This window comes from Pipra filicauda, unplaced genomic scaffold (genome assembly GCF_003945595.2).
Source record: "Pipra filicauda isolate LSUMZ 115617 unplaced genomic scaffold, ASM394559v2 scaffold179_size1759329_pilon, whole genome shotgun sequence".
Classification (NCBI taxonomy): Eukaryota; Metazoa; Chordata; class Aves; order Passeriformes; family Pipridae; genus Pipra; species Pipra filicauda.
In genome coordinates, this window is record NW_024104286.1 from 1,432,510 (window position 1) to 1,447,698 (window position 15,189).

A 15,189-nucleotide genomic window follows, 5' to 3' on the forward strand; every position below is an offset into this window, starting at 1 on the left:
GTATCTAGCTCTATAAACACCTGCAAACTCATAATATGGTGACTTGCACTGGTGCTGCTGTGTACAATGTGGTCAGATGGAGTCAAAATTCACTCAGATTTTCATATCAGAGACACAGACAACATGATCCAATCACATCAAAATATGCCTTTTCTGCACTTACTTTTCTTTGTTCATAACACAGATGCACATAGGCACACAAACTTTTCAAGACGACAAAACACGAAGCCAGCATGACCTCTGCTGGCCTTCCTAGTGTCTCCTCTTCATCTATAGGAATATTCAAGCTCCTTCTTCCAGTAAAATTAACTTCATAAAAAAATGAAATCACATATCCTACAGATTTGCGATTCACCATGAGTACAGACTAACTACAAAAAGGAGTTGAAATTTTCATTTAGTGTTCAATTCACTAAATCCTTGAAAAAACACTTGAATTGAAATGAAGATTCCAGGATTCCCAGCTTGAATGCTGCAGAAGATGGCACAGTGTAGTTCAACATTTTAGGGCCCTGTTGCCTAGGAACTTGTGAGAGGGTGAAGTTACGTGGGCAGCACACGACGGCAAGGCTGTTCAGGGCCTGCCAAGGCTGTGCCCACACTGCACTTTGATCAACGCTTCCCTTTCAGTGTCACTATATGGCACACATAAAAGTCAGCAAGACCACAGATTTTTTTCCCCCTTGTAACTCAAGGGAAAATGCAGTTCCTCATATATATATATATATATATATATATATATATATATACATATATATATATACACACACATATGCACTGCCTTTCCTCTGATGATTTACATATGGGCTGTGTAAGGCTCCTAAGTTTCTCATGCCTTTGCTTTAGTCTTGGAGACACTTTGCAAATGCACAGACACATCTTTAATGTTTAGACAACGATGACATTATTGACATGCTTAACTTCCAAGGACATGTCTCTGCATTGTGCTGGAACAAGACCAGTGTACTCAACACTTGCCAGGTTTGAATCTTTGATCATGGTGCACACTTCATTTTGTATCAAAACAAGCTGATTTCTTTTAAACAAATGCAGGGTTTGACATTTTGTTTAGCCACATTTTTATCTGCAGGTTTTAAGGTATTTATATTTTTCAGTCTTTACTTTATCATGTATTAAACACTTCCTGTTTCTTTTTCCACAGGAGAATTTGAACAGCCATTTTTCTTAATAATTTGTCTACATGTCTATTAATAATTCAGGAACAAAATCTGAATGACATCCAATAAAAGCTCTGCTAATGTATGATGCCTTCTTTACACAGGCATTGGAGTAAGATAGCCAGTTCTCATAAGCAACCCCCAGAACACGTCTGTTGTACAAATACAACAAAACAGAGCAAGTAATTTCAAAATGCACCACTGAATGCAGCAGAGCTGGCAGAGCCTATGTGGGAAAACAGTGCATGTGCATCACAGGTGACAGAAAATATAGCATCAGGAAAGGAGAGGAAATTACATGGCTGAGTCTTAGGGAAATATATTAAGTATAAAGGTACCTGGGGGAACTAGAGATGGGAATAGCGATTTTATTATCTTAGAGACAAACATGGATGGGGAAAAAGTAGACAAAATTAATGGAGTTAAGAAAGCAGAACCAGAGAGGTTCTTCTACACAAAGACATCGTGGGAGAGAACTCCCCCTGTGGAACAGCTAAGGAACAGCCTGGGCATGACTTGGATAGTGTGGGCAACATGACTACAAAAGAAAAAAAAACATGGAAAAGAGGGCCCAGGGAAGCAGGCTAAGCTATAATCTTGTACATTTGAAAATGCCCGTCAGAGTTCTGAACGTGTAGGTGTGCAAGATCACAGTACTGTAACAAGAGAAAGACTTTGGAGAGCTACCAGCAGGATAGCAGGCAAAGCAAGTCTAGAACATAACTTAAAAGAGTGTGGAAGGAATCTTCCGTTTGAGGCAAACAGAAAGCTGGTTAAGATTTCTACAGAGGCAGGGTTGGATGTTAGTATTTTTGAGATCTGGTGCAAAAAAAAGCACTTACATCCTGACCAAGTTCTTACACCCTGACCAGGTGTAGTCTGCAAAGTTCTAGACAGCAGGAAATCACAGGGATAGGAGATAGGGACACAGATAAATGCTCTGGCAAAGGGATAAATAATACGGTCACTGATATAGAAGGGATGCAGACAAGAGCAACCAAGGGACTAAAGAGCCATGGTCTGTGGAAGATAGAGAGTTCAGGGCCAATTGCAGAAATGCCCCTGCTTTGCCAGCTCTGCTGCATGGTGTCTGGAACAGGGAAATTGTAATTAAACGGAGATGCCCAGTAAAAACAAAACAGTAAATAGGTCAACACATCATACTCAGACCTGAGAATATAACTTCTGACTCCATGAGAAGCTTCCATACTCCCTGACTGAACAGTTTAAGCACAGTCACCACGCAGGAATTGACAGGATGGCTGGCTGGGCTACACCTGTTTCATGGGGACAGCAAGTCATGGAGACTTTAAACAAATGCTACTGGTGAACATTCAATCCAGAGAAAATTCATGACTGAAAAAACTAACCTGAAACTCTTGTTGTTAGACAATGGACCCTGATTTCCTATAGAAAGTTGAAAACAACTTTTAATGTTACTTTACTTCTTATTGTTGTACAGCCATCTGCAAGTGTAAAGCAAATCCTTTTCTCCTGCTCATCTCTCTCTATTGGAAATATTCTACATGGCTCTTCCTCTCCCTAGCAGTTCAGAATTGCCATAGGATTTAATTCCTGGCTTGTCCATTATGCTCACTGAGGGCGGCAGGGATTTCCTCCTGGGAATACTTGCAACGGCCAACGGCAGCTGCTCGGGGAAGCAGCAGGCAGGAAAATGAACTGTAACTGCAGTTCCTCCACATTTCTGGGCATATGCCTTCTCCACTCTCACGAAGTTCCCTATCTTAAAGGACCTAATCAAACAGAGAACACTTTGACAAGATCCTAAGAAAACCAGGACAAACAGTCTGTGCATTTCTGCATCTCTCAGGAGGAAGGCGCTGTATTTTTAGGTCACGATCTCTGGAACATTGCTGCATGCGATCCCCAGGCATCCGAACGCTTTGAACTGAGCCAAAAAAGCCCCAGAGCGAAGACCGAGAGGAATGCCACAAAGCAGCATCCATTTTAAGCTGATGCTTTATTTCTAGCCCTAGAGGCCACAGACAAAAAAAAAGAAAAAATCGTAGACAATCTCTTTCCCAAATAAAAGCACACTATGCATTCCTCTTTGCCTTCCCCAAATGAAAGCTTTAGTGCAGTGCTTGGTGTGTAAGTGAGCATTTCTTCACAGTACAAGGCAGAAATCATGACTATGCCTGTTGCTCACTTTTGCATACAAGCAGATTAGTGAGTCACTGCAGACAGCTGACTTCTGTGTGGTGGGATGTTTTGGCACATATGCCATTGGAAAGAAGGAAAAAAAAAGAAAACAGTCACAGCTCCAGCAAATGTCGGAGCAGGCCATCTGCACAGATTCAGTATAGCTGTATTTTTCAGCCATTTGGTGACATTATTTTTGTATATGCACACTCCCAATTCAAAATGCTTGAGGTGGATTTTGTCAAAGCCTTTTGGCTTGTTCAGTTCTGCTCCCACTGCAGAAAGACCCCCATTGATTTCAGTGGGAGTAGAATTTGGACAATTTGGAAAGCTCTGGAGAAAAAACTGCTTCTCAAATTTTCCTTTATACATGTGGACCTGAAACAGTTTTCACATTACAGGGTTCTTCAGGTGTTTTTATACTAAAGAACTGGTTGAAGTGAGGACTGGACATGACAAGCACAGCAGAAGTAGCTGGTGAGCACTGACCCAATGATTTTCCACTCAGGTGCAGGAAAACATCCTGATAATCATGCCTGTGCGGTTAGGTAGCAGATCAAGCCTGTTGTAGGTATTGGTTAATGACATTTGACAGAAAATCAATCTGGTACCATTTACTCCAAAATAAAAACTTATTAAAGCATACAGCTACAGTTAGGGGTGAGGTGCTGGGAAACACCCCAAACCCAACAAACAAAAGCATTTCTCCATTTTTATTCACCTAACATTCTGGGGAAGGTCTATCGTGCAGCACTCCAATGTATTTTATAAATTTTAAATTTAGTAGACACTGATCTGTAAACTGCAAAATTTAAGTACTTATCTGTGAACTGAGTGTGAACGCCTGGGAAGTTTATGATCTTGCATGTGCTCATTCAGAAAAAGCAGGGAATGATTTCAAAGCGTGTTTACTAAACCAACCCCTACTGATCATTATCTGTTGTTTGGAAATATCTGGAGTCCTCAACAACTTGTAGGCACTATTTGTGCTGGACACCTCTTCCAATTGCCTTACAGACAGAGAAACCCAAGGAAAAGCTGAGCAGTAGAAACAACTCCATATAACACAGTAACGCAGAGCACAGCAGAGCACAGCAGAGCAAAGTCAAGGTCTCCCACATCCCAACACAGTCACACCACACCCATAAAACTATATTGACCCTTCACATTTCATGTTCATCACACTGCAAGAATTAGATGTTAATTTTGTTTAATTCTAACGGTGTAAAAAAACATGACAATTCAAAAAACCCAGAACCATTCCAAACCAAGCTCTATTATTTTGCACAATATATCAGTTTCATTTCCTGCAATACTTGCAGGACCTTGGCACACAGACCTTTATGTACTACATCTTTGGAGGTCAGTATTCTCTAACAGTCTTTGGACTCATCACATTTCACAGGCAAGCCAATAGGACAACAAGGCTGAATAGCCTGTCAGTACATCACAAATTAAATTGAAGATTCAGCTTAATAAACCTTTGGCTCAGCTGGAACAGTTTCCTTACTAAGCTAGTAAGCTTGCTTGTCTGCACTTTGGGTCAGGTCGTTTCAAATCCACAACCTGCATCCCAATTTTACACATCCTAACAAAATAAACCACACTTAAATCGACCTACTGTCATGAAACATTTATTTTTTAGCAATCTTTCTTTTCCAAAAGAAAAGCAGTTTGTTAGAAAGTTTTTCAACTACCTCTTGAAAGCCCACCTCTGCTCTCCAGGGAGTTGGAATGTCTGACACAAACTGTCAGCTTGCCCAGCTAATGTGAGTGAATTCAACATTCATTGAAATCAGGGGCAGATATCACCAGCTCCATCTGGATTTAGTTCAGAGCTGCAGTTAGATGTTCACTACAGAAAAGCAGTGTCACTATCAGATATTCCTGCCCTGGGGCTGCTTGTTGCAACCCCACAGCTCAGTTGGTGGAAAAGTTCATGTGACTGTTTACCATCTGCTTCAGCGCAAAGTCAGCTGGCTTAATTCAAAGAGCCCTTATTGTCAGCCAGAGGCAAATGCTCCATGGTTGTCTCTGCAGGGCTGTGCCAAAACTACTCATATCAGGCTTGTAACCTCCCTGCAGTTATGTTTCTGACCTTCCCTTGAGACATGGCTGTATATATTCCAAAGCTTTTTAAGTGATGCTGATAAAAATAAAAAATAAATTCTAATGTATGAGCCTAATCAAAAGCACAATGCAGTTCTGGGCTACTTGACTTGAGGCAGCATTCTAGTGTGCCATTTCTTAACAACACAGGGCCTGCAGAGTTTTTAAAAATACAGACACTTGAACAGGTAAATACTGTGGCAAGAAATCCAATGAGCTGCTGTTACACCTTCAACTGCCAGATCATGCTATATGAGGAGATCTTGTTCCCAGCAGATGTTGCTTAATTAACCAGTGTGTTATCATAGTGTAAAGCAATTCATTCATGCTCGTTTAAGAAGTTCTGTCAAATACACACCATAAAAAAAATAAATAAAGGCAGTTGAAGTCAGAATGGTATTAGCAGAAGTCTAATTTTGCAAAGTGGCTGTTCCACATCTAATTACATAAATACAAAAATCAATACCAAAATTGGCATGCACTAGAGAAGAACAGCTGCTCAATCCTGCACACTGTAATGTGATTATTTGTGAAGCATTCAAAAGGCATAGATCTAATCCAGGGTCACCTGTCTAAAGCAGCCGTATTAGATCTGAAAACCTGTCAGTCAGTGGAACTACCACAGTAGCTGAAAAGCAAACAAGCTTCACACTGTGAACTGTGCCTAATGAGGATCCTTCCGAGCATCCTTTTGTCTTGTGGAATTACTGGTACATCACTCCATTTTGTGATGCTTGTATGCTGTACGTATGCATCAGTATTTCTGATGCAGTCTAAAAGTAGCTTTCTCTACCACACTGTCACTTCTCTACCATCTCTGTGTCACAGGTTGTCTAACAACAATGAAACAGCTAAATGTGTCAAGAGTTTCTTCCCTCCATGAGCTTAAAGAGAGGAGTTGGGTATGGAATCAGTTTTTGTGTCCTCTAACCCTTTTTTATCACGTCAGGACATTGTACTCCAAACTTATGACGGAGTTAAAATCTTAATAAAAAAAAATTCCAAATGTTTCATTCAGACATCTCTGCTATCTTATGTTTTAATTCATAGAGCCTAAAATTACAGTGAAATGCAAACTGGCATAAAACTACATTTTGAAAAATGTCAAAATATAACCTTAGATCATCTGCCTTTTTTTCTCCATTTTCTCTTGGGAAAACTTGTCAAATTCACTTACCTCACAAATATTCATGTTTTTGATAAACTTTCTTGCTGTGAGGAATATATTTCATGTACAAACTCTAACCAGTTCTACTCTTCATGAAAATCAGGAGTCAAGGGTACAGTCTGAAAACTAACCCAGGTGAGAACCAACTAACTTCAGTGCTAGGAAATTTCTTCTTTGACTTCACACTTTTCACATGTAACAGTGAAGTAAGGATGTATAAATTCCTGAGCTTGCCATAGCACTGTTATTGCTTAAGAATGTATTGCACATGGCAATTTACCTTTGTTGGATTTTGGTAGTTCACATGAGGCGCTTCCCATCTTTCGCTTTTTCCTCGGAACAGTTGAATTTTTCCTGTCAAAGGTAATAGGACTGTATTGAGGGAGGCTGTTGAATTTCTTTGCAAATTCTTCTTCCAATTTTGCTAAGCTAAATGGGAAACAAAACCAATCAAATTAAATGTAACTCTGTTTCTGGACAAAAAAAATATATTGTTTAAAAGCATGTGTGAGTATATACACACCTGTCTACATAGAGAGAGGGGGGAAAACAGATAAGCACACACACACTGTTTATGTTTATTAAACCAGTATATATTAATCCAGCTTTGGAATGAGAATGTACACTCCAGCTTCTGCATTTGTAGCTCAGTACAAATTGATTACCTTAGCTGCATAGGTTAAAATTAGAAAAAAAAAATCAATGTCATACTGGTGACATTTAGCTCTGTTTGCTGCACAGATTTGTACAAGAGATTTGTCTGTTCTGTGAGGAGAATGAACAAAGACAGTAAAACCTATAAATAAACCAATAAAATAATTTCACATTAGCGTTCTTACACCAGAATGAAAACACTTCAAACTGGAAGAAAAATGTCAAACTAATCAGTCTTCTGTGAATACTCTGAAACATGATGCTTTGGGGTGGGAATTAGTTTTGTATTTATTCTGGGTGATTATATTTTCTCCCCTCATACTTTATTTGCTGTGAGATGAAAAACGCAGCTAGCTCATGCTTCCATGAAACCCAACATGCCTCATACTTCAGCCCAACCTGAATGACTGTCACTAGCCTGCCTACAACTCAAGAAATCCACAGACATGGTAGTACTGTTTCTAATAACCAGATGAAAACAAAGCACTCGAGCAGGATGACTATGCTGGCTTGCATAAGCACTCTGTTCCAGCAAATTTTTGCAGTCAGGCAGGAGTATGAATTGTGTTTTAGTACAGGGTGGTGTGCACAGCTGGGCAGGCTATAAATAGCACCGCCAATGACAGGGGAACAATGACATTTTCTAATTGTTTTTAATTCTCTTTGCTATGAAAAATCTCAACTAGAAAAAGGTCTGAACGATTGTTGGAGGGATAGCCCTTACACACTTAAAGTGTCACAAGAAACATGGTGCTTCTCTCTGTTCTCTGAAGCAGCACTTCAAACAAATTGCATTCTGAAAGCTTTGGTACACAGAGTGATATTTCATTTTACCTCTGTAATCATTACTTCTTTCAGCAAACTTCCATCTTAAAATACAGCCTTGGCTCTTGGCAGACTCTGTGCATGGTGAGGTTTCTGTTTGTGTGTGTAGATGCATGTTTTGGTTTGGTTTTAAATCACAAAGGTATCTGACATTAGTGGTGCTTGCTACTGCTACCTTTCTCTTCCACGTGGATTTTCCCTGACAACCTCAAAACCAGCTGATTTTCTGCTCTGACAAGTGTCATGCAATTCCATCCTCTGCCTCAGTTCCTGCCCCAAGGGCAGGTGAGGAGCTGCAGCTCTAATTGGGAAGGCCCAACCTCACCTGACAGCAGATGAGCTGCCATCCTGGCTTGTAATTCATAGCTTGTGCGACGTGGAGACAGTGGGGAGTGCAGCTATCTCTATGTCAGTGATTAATTATTCAAAAAAAATAAAAATCATTCACGTTGTCATGAATTTTCAGAGCATCTCACGAGGCTGGTTAGACACATGTAGCTGAGCTGAGGTCTTCACACGGTACAGCCTAGCCCTGCCAGGGGATACATGCAGGTACAGCACTGCTTGGTAAAGGAGTGGGCTGGAGGAAGTACACCTGACCCTGACCATCAGGGAAATGCAGGCAACTGCTGACAGAGAAGGTGAGAGGACATGGGGAGAATGACATAGCTCTGAAGGGCTTAGGACCCTTTCACCTACACACACAAAATGAGGCTGAAATGTGATGCTGAAGGGAGCAGAAAGAGTTAAGTGGAGCAGGTAGAGGTAAAACCAGCTCTTCAAGTAGCCAGAAGATCAGGTAATGCAATGAACAGGGATAATGGATACCTTCTCCAGCACTTATGCTTTACAAATTCCCCATTCTGCTTTTACAGAGTTCACTAAATAATATTCATTATTTATTCATACAACTGAATAAAGATGAAAGATTGGCAAATATGTATTTCCCCATCCAGCCAGCTAATGAGGGAAGAACAGTGCTTGTTGAATGAATTAATTATTTAGGCAATTTTCCTAGCTACTTTGAATAAATAATTTACAACTACTTTTTTTTTTTTTGCTATAAGATGCAATCAGTTTTCACACCATTATGTGTGAAAAGTTTTCAATCGTTCAATTTAAACTTAAAAACATTTACAAAACTCATTCAAAGCACTAAAGAGGTAAGACGTTCCATTAATTTTTCTTGACTATTCCAAGTAAACAAGACTTGGAGATTTTCATCGATTTAATATCTTTGCTGAAAGTGAGCTTCAGCTAAATGTCACATGGACTAGGTTATAAAAAAGGCTACTTCAAACCCGCAAAAAGAAACATACAATTTTAAGCAAGAAGTATGGAAATCTACTCCTTTTTAATTAATTTTCACATCTTCAAGAATTTGCAAGCAGGTATGAATAGCTACACAGATTTTAACTACTGTGCTGAGGTTAAATAAGTCTGCAATACTCTGACAAAAATCATTACTCATATACTAGAAAAGGAATTCTGTGCAGCCTTGCTAAATTTTAATGCATCTATACTCATTATTAATTATTTTTAAGATATATTTAACTTCTTCATAGTGTACATAAACAGTTTAAATATCTTTTCTCTACAATGGAAAAATGACATATTTATCATAATTATTTGCCAATGTAAGAACATTGTTTACTATTCCTCTGTAAGCAATCCCTCGAAGCAGGCAAAGAGATCTACTTTTTCTAGTCTAATTTGATTTATGACTAAACACCTACACAGAACTTTAAATACTGCTTGCAAAATGCTTTGAAAACATAAGCAATCCTCTTCACCACTTTTTTGAGCAGGTAAATATACTGTGTGGATTTTTTAGAACTGAGCAAAATAACATCATCCACATTTATTTACAGCGGTGTAAATCAGGAAAGATCTCAAAGGAATTACTTTTCTATATTAAAAAAACCCCCAGGTATCTAAAGCATGACTCAGTCCAACGGGGTTTATAATTTTCAGGAATGCTGTCTAATTGTGATTATTTGGGTGTTGGATGCAGTTCACTTGGCTGCAGTGAGGAGGACTCTTAAATTACTAGGCTGACCTAAATAAAACTTTGAACAGTGTTAAACCAAGACTTACCCAAAAACAAACTCTTCCTTTGGCTTAGTCTTTTTCAGCTTTTTGTTCCCACTTGTCCCACTTGGTGAAAAGGCCCAGATTTCTTCATTCCAGCATCCTTCATGATCTGAGGAGTTGCCTTTTCCTGAGCTTCTTTTTCCTGTGACGAAGGCAGAAAATTGTTTCTCATCTTTAAAAAAACGTGCCAAAATAAAGTGGGCTCAGAAGAGACTTGTGCACCCATTCAGTACTGCAACTTATGATGCGTGACCTTCTTGAAGGCAGTTACAAAACATTTTTTTATTTTAAATTGTGCAGTGATGATATTGGCAAGTATTCAGCGACCCCTGTCCCTACCCTTCTCCATCCTGCCTCTAAAGCCAGGATCTCTTGAGGTACAAAGGAAGATAAAGAGATGAGAAGAAGTAAAAAACTTCCCTAAATTACAAACATCTTTTCTCTTTTCTGACTGTTCTAACTGCATATATAAATCTACTAGTCAGAAAAAGACATCCAACTGAAAGCTTCCAGAAATTAGCTCAAATTTATCTTTCCAAAAGGTAAAGGGTTCTTGCTCACTGCCTACAGCAAAACTAGCAACCAAAGCAAAATAAGAACACATTTGCTTCTTGTAGGGTTGAGAACTCTGCTCACAACCACAGGAGTTGTTTATATAGAAACAAGGTAATTGTCCAGGTTACACAGATCACAAGCCCTGCATACATCTATCAGCAGGCTGACAAATTAACCAACAAAGCCTTCAGTAAAGAAGTTAAATCTCAGGTCATGGAAGACAAAAAGGGAGAGGTTAAGAGTTTGTAAGTAGGAACAGAGAGAGCAAGACTTCAAAAGACCTGCCCTGGATCGTGGAGTCCAGTCCCTCCACCCGCCCCCAGCATCTCACGTGACCAGACACAACACTCCCATCACACACTGCTAAAACTCCAGCTTAAACATGGACTTTCACTTTTCCTCCCACTCCAGGCAGGCTTTTGCAATTCATGCTGTAAAACACTCGAAGCCACCCACCTCTGTCCACATTAGCGCGCAGAGATGTGAGCATGCCCTCTGACACCAGAGTTTTATAAAGAGCACCTTTGCAAGATCTCTCTGACTTCCTGGAGCCACAGGTTTCTATCTTTTTAACACAGTCACTGTCCTCAGTTTTGACCTGTTCTGGTAAGCTTTGGGGTACCACCTCCTCTGTTGGCGTCAGTGGTTCCACTTTAATGTTATCAGAAGCCTCACACGGTACTTCCTTGCTGGCTGCAATACTAAGGAAATCGGGAGGCTTTGATTCTTTGGTGGTCTCCATCGGTTTTTCCTTTGATGTTTTCTTCTCTTTCGATTTCACTTTTTTCTTTGGTGATTTTGTATCCAACACGCTTCCCTTCACACTCGAGACCGGGCGGTTTTTTTTGCGGGGAGTATCCGTGAGTCTCTCAGCACCCCAGTCCCCCTTTGCAACAGCTTCAATTGTGTACATTACACTTTCAATGTCCGACTCGGAGGACTGCCTTTTTTTACAAGATTTCTTGGGGGTGGATTTTTCATTTGTGTGCCGGTCCAACTTATTTTTTTTCTTTTTCTTCTTTATTTTTTCTGGCTTTAGCCCAAGGATATTCATGTCACCCAGGAAAAATTCTGGAGAACAGCACATGTGATCCTTTGTATTATCCTTTCTGTCAAAAGGACTGTTTTCCACTGCAAGACTAGTAAAATCTCTGCATTTTGCAGTTTCTGATTCCTCAGTTTTTGTTTCATCCCGATTTTGAATTTTGTCTATCTCTGATTGTTCTACTTTTCCTTTACAGGAGTCTTTTACTGTTGTTTTCTCCAGTTCTACTTCCATTTCCTCTGAAACTTCCCCTCCCAGATCTTCCAGTGCTTCCACTTTTGTTTTCCCAGGTTCTTTCACTTTTACTCCTTCTGAAGCAAGGCACATCTAAAACAAGTTAAAAACAAGCCCCATGAAACAAAACATCATCTGTTAACATTACTTATATTAACAGGAGCATTAAACAGGGAATTCCCCTGGTATTTTAGTTCAGGAAAGCAAATTGCAAAAGGAAAGTACTGAAAAACATGCTGAAGCCCTATTGACACTGATGCAATGTTATGATGACTTAGTGCTAGAATAAGGCTGGTGGGTTCTACTGCTCTAACAGAAAAAGACTTCAATTGATCTCAGTGGTGTTTCTACAATCCTTTAAGAGTCTTTTACATAATCTGGAAACCCACTGTTAGACTGATTTTCAGAATCTGTTGTGCAACAGCACAACAGAGTTATCTCTGACTATTGCCACAGACAAGTTACTTGAGATCTCACATCCATTCCCCCTTCAACTCTCAAATGTCCCTTATACAATTCCTTCCTCCATTTTCCAAGGGAGGGAGGGAGGGGAAAAAAGTTAATTGAATCTCAGTAATCGAGATTATTTTCTTTTACTTGAATGTGTGAAGTAATTTGGGAGAGTGTACAAAAGCCTTCCTTTCTTCTCATGTCACAGACTTATTTTGCAAAGAACTGCAAAGCAGCAGTGGTTGCCATGGTTATCTTCTCCTGGGTTTCCACTAATGGCAACCAAAATCCTCATACTGTCTGAGGAACACTGATATTCTAGAAAAGAGCTGTAAAAAGGTCCTCAAGCTGCCATGTTCCTGCAGTACTGACTTGGGAGATCCTCTCTGTTTTGGATCCCCTGTAAGCTATGCTGACATCGCTACAGTGGGTAGTCCTTCACAGCACCAACCAGTTTGCCCTTGGGAAGACAAGACTTCTTGTTACTCTCCCCTCTTAAAGCCCTCAAGCTGAATTCCCAGTGCTATTTTGGTTTTGAAGCAAATGTCAACTAGTCACCTGGAGCAAAAACAGATGGAAGAGGTTTTCTTTGAACCAAACATCAGAAGTTTCCCAGAGATGAGCCCACAGGCCATGTGGTCAGTATGGATGTACCTCCCCCAGATCACTGGGCTTTCTTTAGGTCAATTTTAGATTTTAGACTTCTTCCAAAGTAAAAAAATCTCCTACACCAACCAATATATACGTGAGTATAACAGTGATAAAATGTTTTGCAGTAAGTTTCTGAAACTCTTGCTGCACAGGGTAGAAATTAATTATCTGGTTCAGCTCAAGCTGGGGTGAGCACTGCAAAACACCAGAGCTTGGGCAGCACACAGTGTTTATTAGGAAACAGGTTAAATTATCCAAAGGAGAACCCCACAACTATGCTGATATAGGTTCTTGGTACCAAGGTGCTTCGTGACTTTTTTACTATGCTGCAATATAAGCACAGCTGGTGATTTCCAAAATCTAAAGATCAATCTTTAAAATGCAGCTCATTGGACTAATAATATTTTGTCAATTCAACACACACATTTGCTTCTTCTGCAGCAGCCAGTAGTATAGAGGCATGGATGTGCCTACAAAAAGATGACTTCTGTTTTGTGAGCTGTAAATAAATCTGTAATTAAATTGTCTTTAAGTCTGGGAAAGCTTAAAAAAGAAGTTTAGAAATGAAAGAGATGCAAAATTTCAATAAGATGCCACTGGTTTGAACTGCTCCCAGAAGGAAGATCTGCTGAGAATATCATAGCAGAGTTTCTGTAGAAGTTATTGAGCTGTTAATTCCCCACTGGAAAAAAAATGTGGGCACAAAAAGCAAAAAAAAATGAGAACAGTTTATGATCTTTAATAGGAATTTGTAATGGCAATGCCCTAATTTGAGTAACAGAGTAATCCAGCTCTCTCTCCAGTATCTGTGACCCTCAGCCAAACCAAATAGTCAAACCCCATAACCTAAATCAAGAAACTGAATCAAATTCAATGGTGACTGGAAAGTCCCTTTGCCACCAGGAAGTTGTGGTATTGGTCAGCTGCAGCAGACTCTTAGAAACTCTCTCTACGTTGATGGCTAGTCTGGGAAAATCCTGACTTGTGGCAACTGAGCCATGATAACTTATGCTTCTATAAGCAGCAGTGTAATTATAACTGTAGCACTGTTCTGCCTTCCAGACTTCAGCAATCAACAGCATTAATTTCTCCATCCCACTGCACCTGCAGTAATTAGTCACCAGTGTTTCAGTATTACCTCTGCCAGCTGAAATAATGCTGATGTTCCACACTGTTTTGTTAAATCAGAAGGCCCTGAATGGGATGTACTTGAAGAAATCTATGGAGAAAAAAAAACAACACAAATAAAACATTCTTTTATCAGCACAATTCTTTTACATTTGACACAGCTTTTGAGTGGATTGCCCCCTCCCCTTCCCAAAATTAATTCATAAGATTATATACCAAAAAAGAAGTGCAGACCTGTGCATGCCGTTATAAATACAACCCTGCTCCACCACTGCTCTGGTGGATAATACCACCGTACTCTAAAAGGTATTTGCAGATTTGGGGTTCTTCTTGTCAGGATGCCCTTTGAAGAGCAGGATGAACCGAAGCACGTGCTCTCTCACACATGAACAGACACCAGCAGCTAAGCACCAATCTACACCAGCATGTAACCCAGCTGGCGGTGTTTCTGAAGGCTTAGTAGGTCATTTGATTGTAAAATCATTTCACTATCATAGGTTAAGAAGGCTACTCCTTTCAGACTATGGCATTGCCTGTTGCTGTCCTATAGGACTCATATAAAAGAGATCCTATGAAACCAAAAGCCTCTGGTACTGCTCAGAGTAAAAAGAGGCTGTCATGCAAGCGGGTAGCTTATTATCCTCCAGAATCTTTTTCTTGTATCAGGCTGTCATCCTCGTCAGTACTTTAGAGTGTTTTGTATCAGTTTTGAGCTAGGTGCAAAGAAATGATCTTTTTCTAATCAAATTAAAAGTATCAGTCTCAGGATTGGCCATGAGTATGAACAAAATATTCTATCTTTAAGGACATACTCCATCATCTCTGATCAGGCTTGCGGGTTTCTTACACTTGCTTCCTTAGAAAGTGTAAGAAAATGAAGTTATAAGGGACTGGAGAACTGCAGCATTTTCACCCTTTCAGCTCTCCCTATCCCT

General features: G+C 39.8%; 1 protein-coding gene across 2 annotated transcripts in view; it reads right to left on the minus strand.

Annotated features, from left to right (window-relative positions):
• The window catches only part of BBX (BBX high mobility group box domain containing), a 54,081-nt gene that overhangs the window by 16,384 nt on the left and 22,508 nt on the right, over window positions 1-15,189 (minus strand). Inside the window, exons 6-9 of one of the 2 annotated variants that reach the window (XM_039379866.1) lie at window positions 14,265-14,345; window positions 11,203-12,118; window positions 10,195-10,333; window positions 6,899-6,972 (exon numbers count right to left, since the gene is read on the minus strand). In XM_039379866.1, coding sequence (XP_039235800.1) covers window positions 6,899-6,972; window positions 10,195-10,333; window positions 11,203-12,118; window positions 14,265-14,345 — 1,210 coding nt within the window. Of the gene's footprint in view, window positions 1-6,898; window positions 7,048-10,194; window positions 10,334-11,202; window positions 12,119-14,264; window positions 14,346-15,189 lie in introns of both variants that reach the window. The other variant, XM_039379865.1, reaches the window with a different exon arrangement.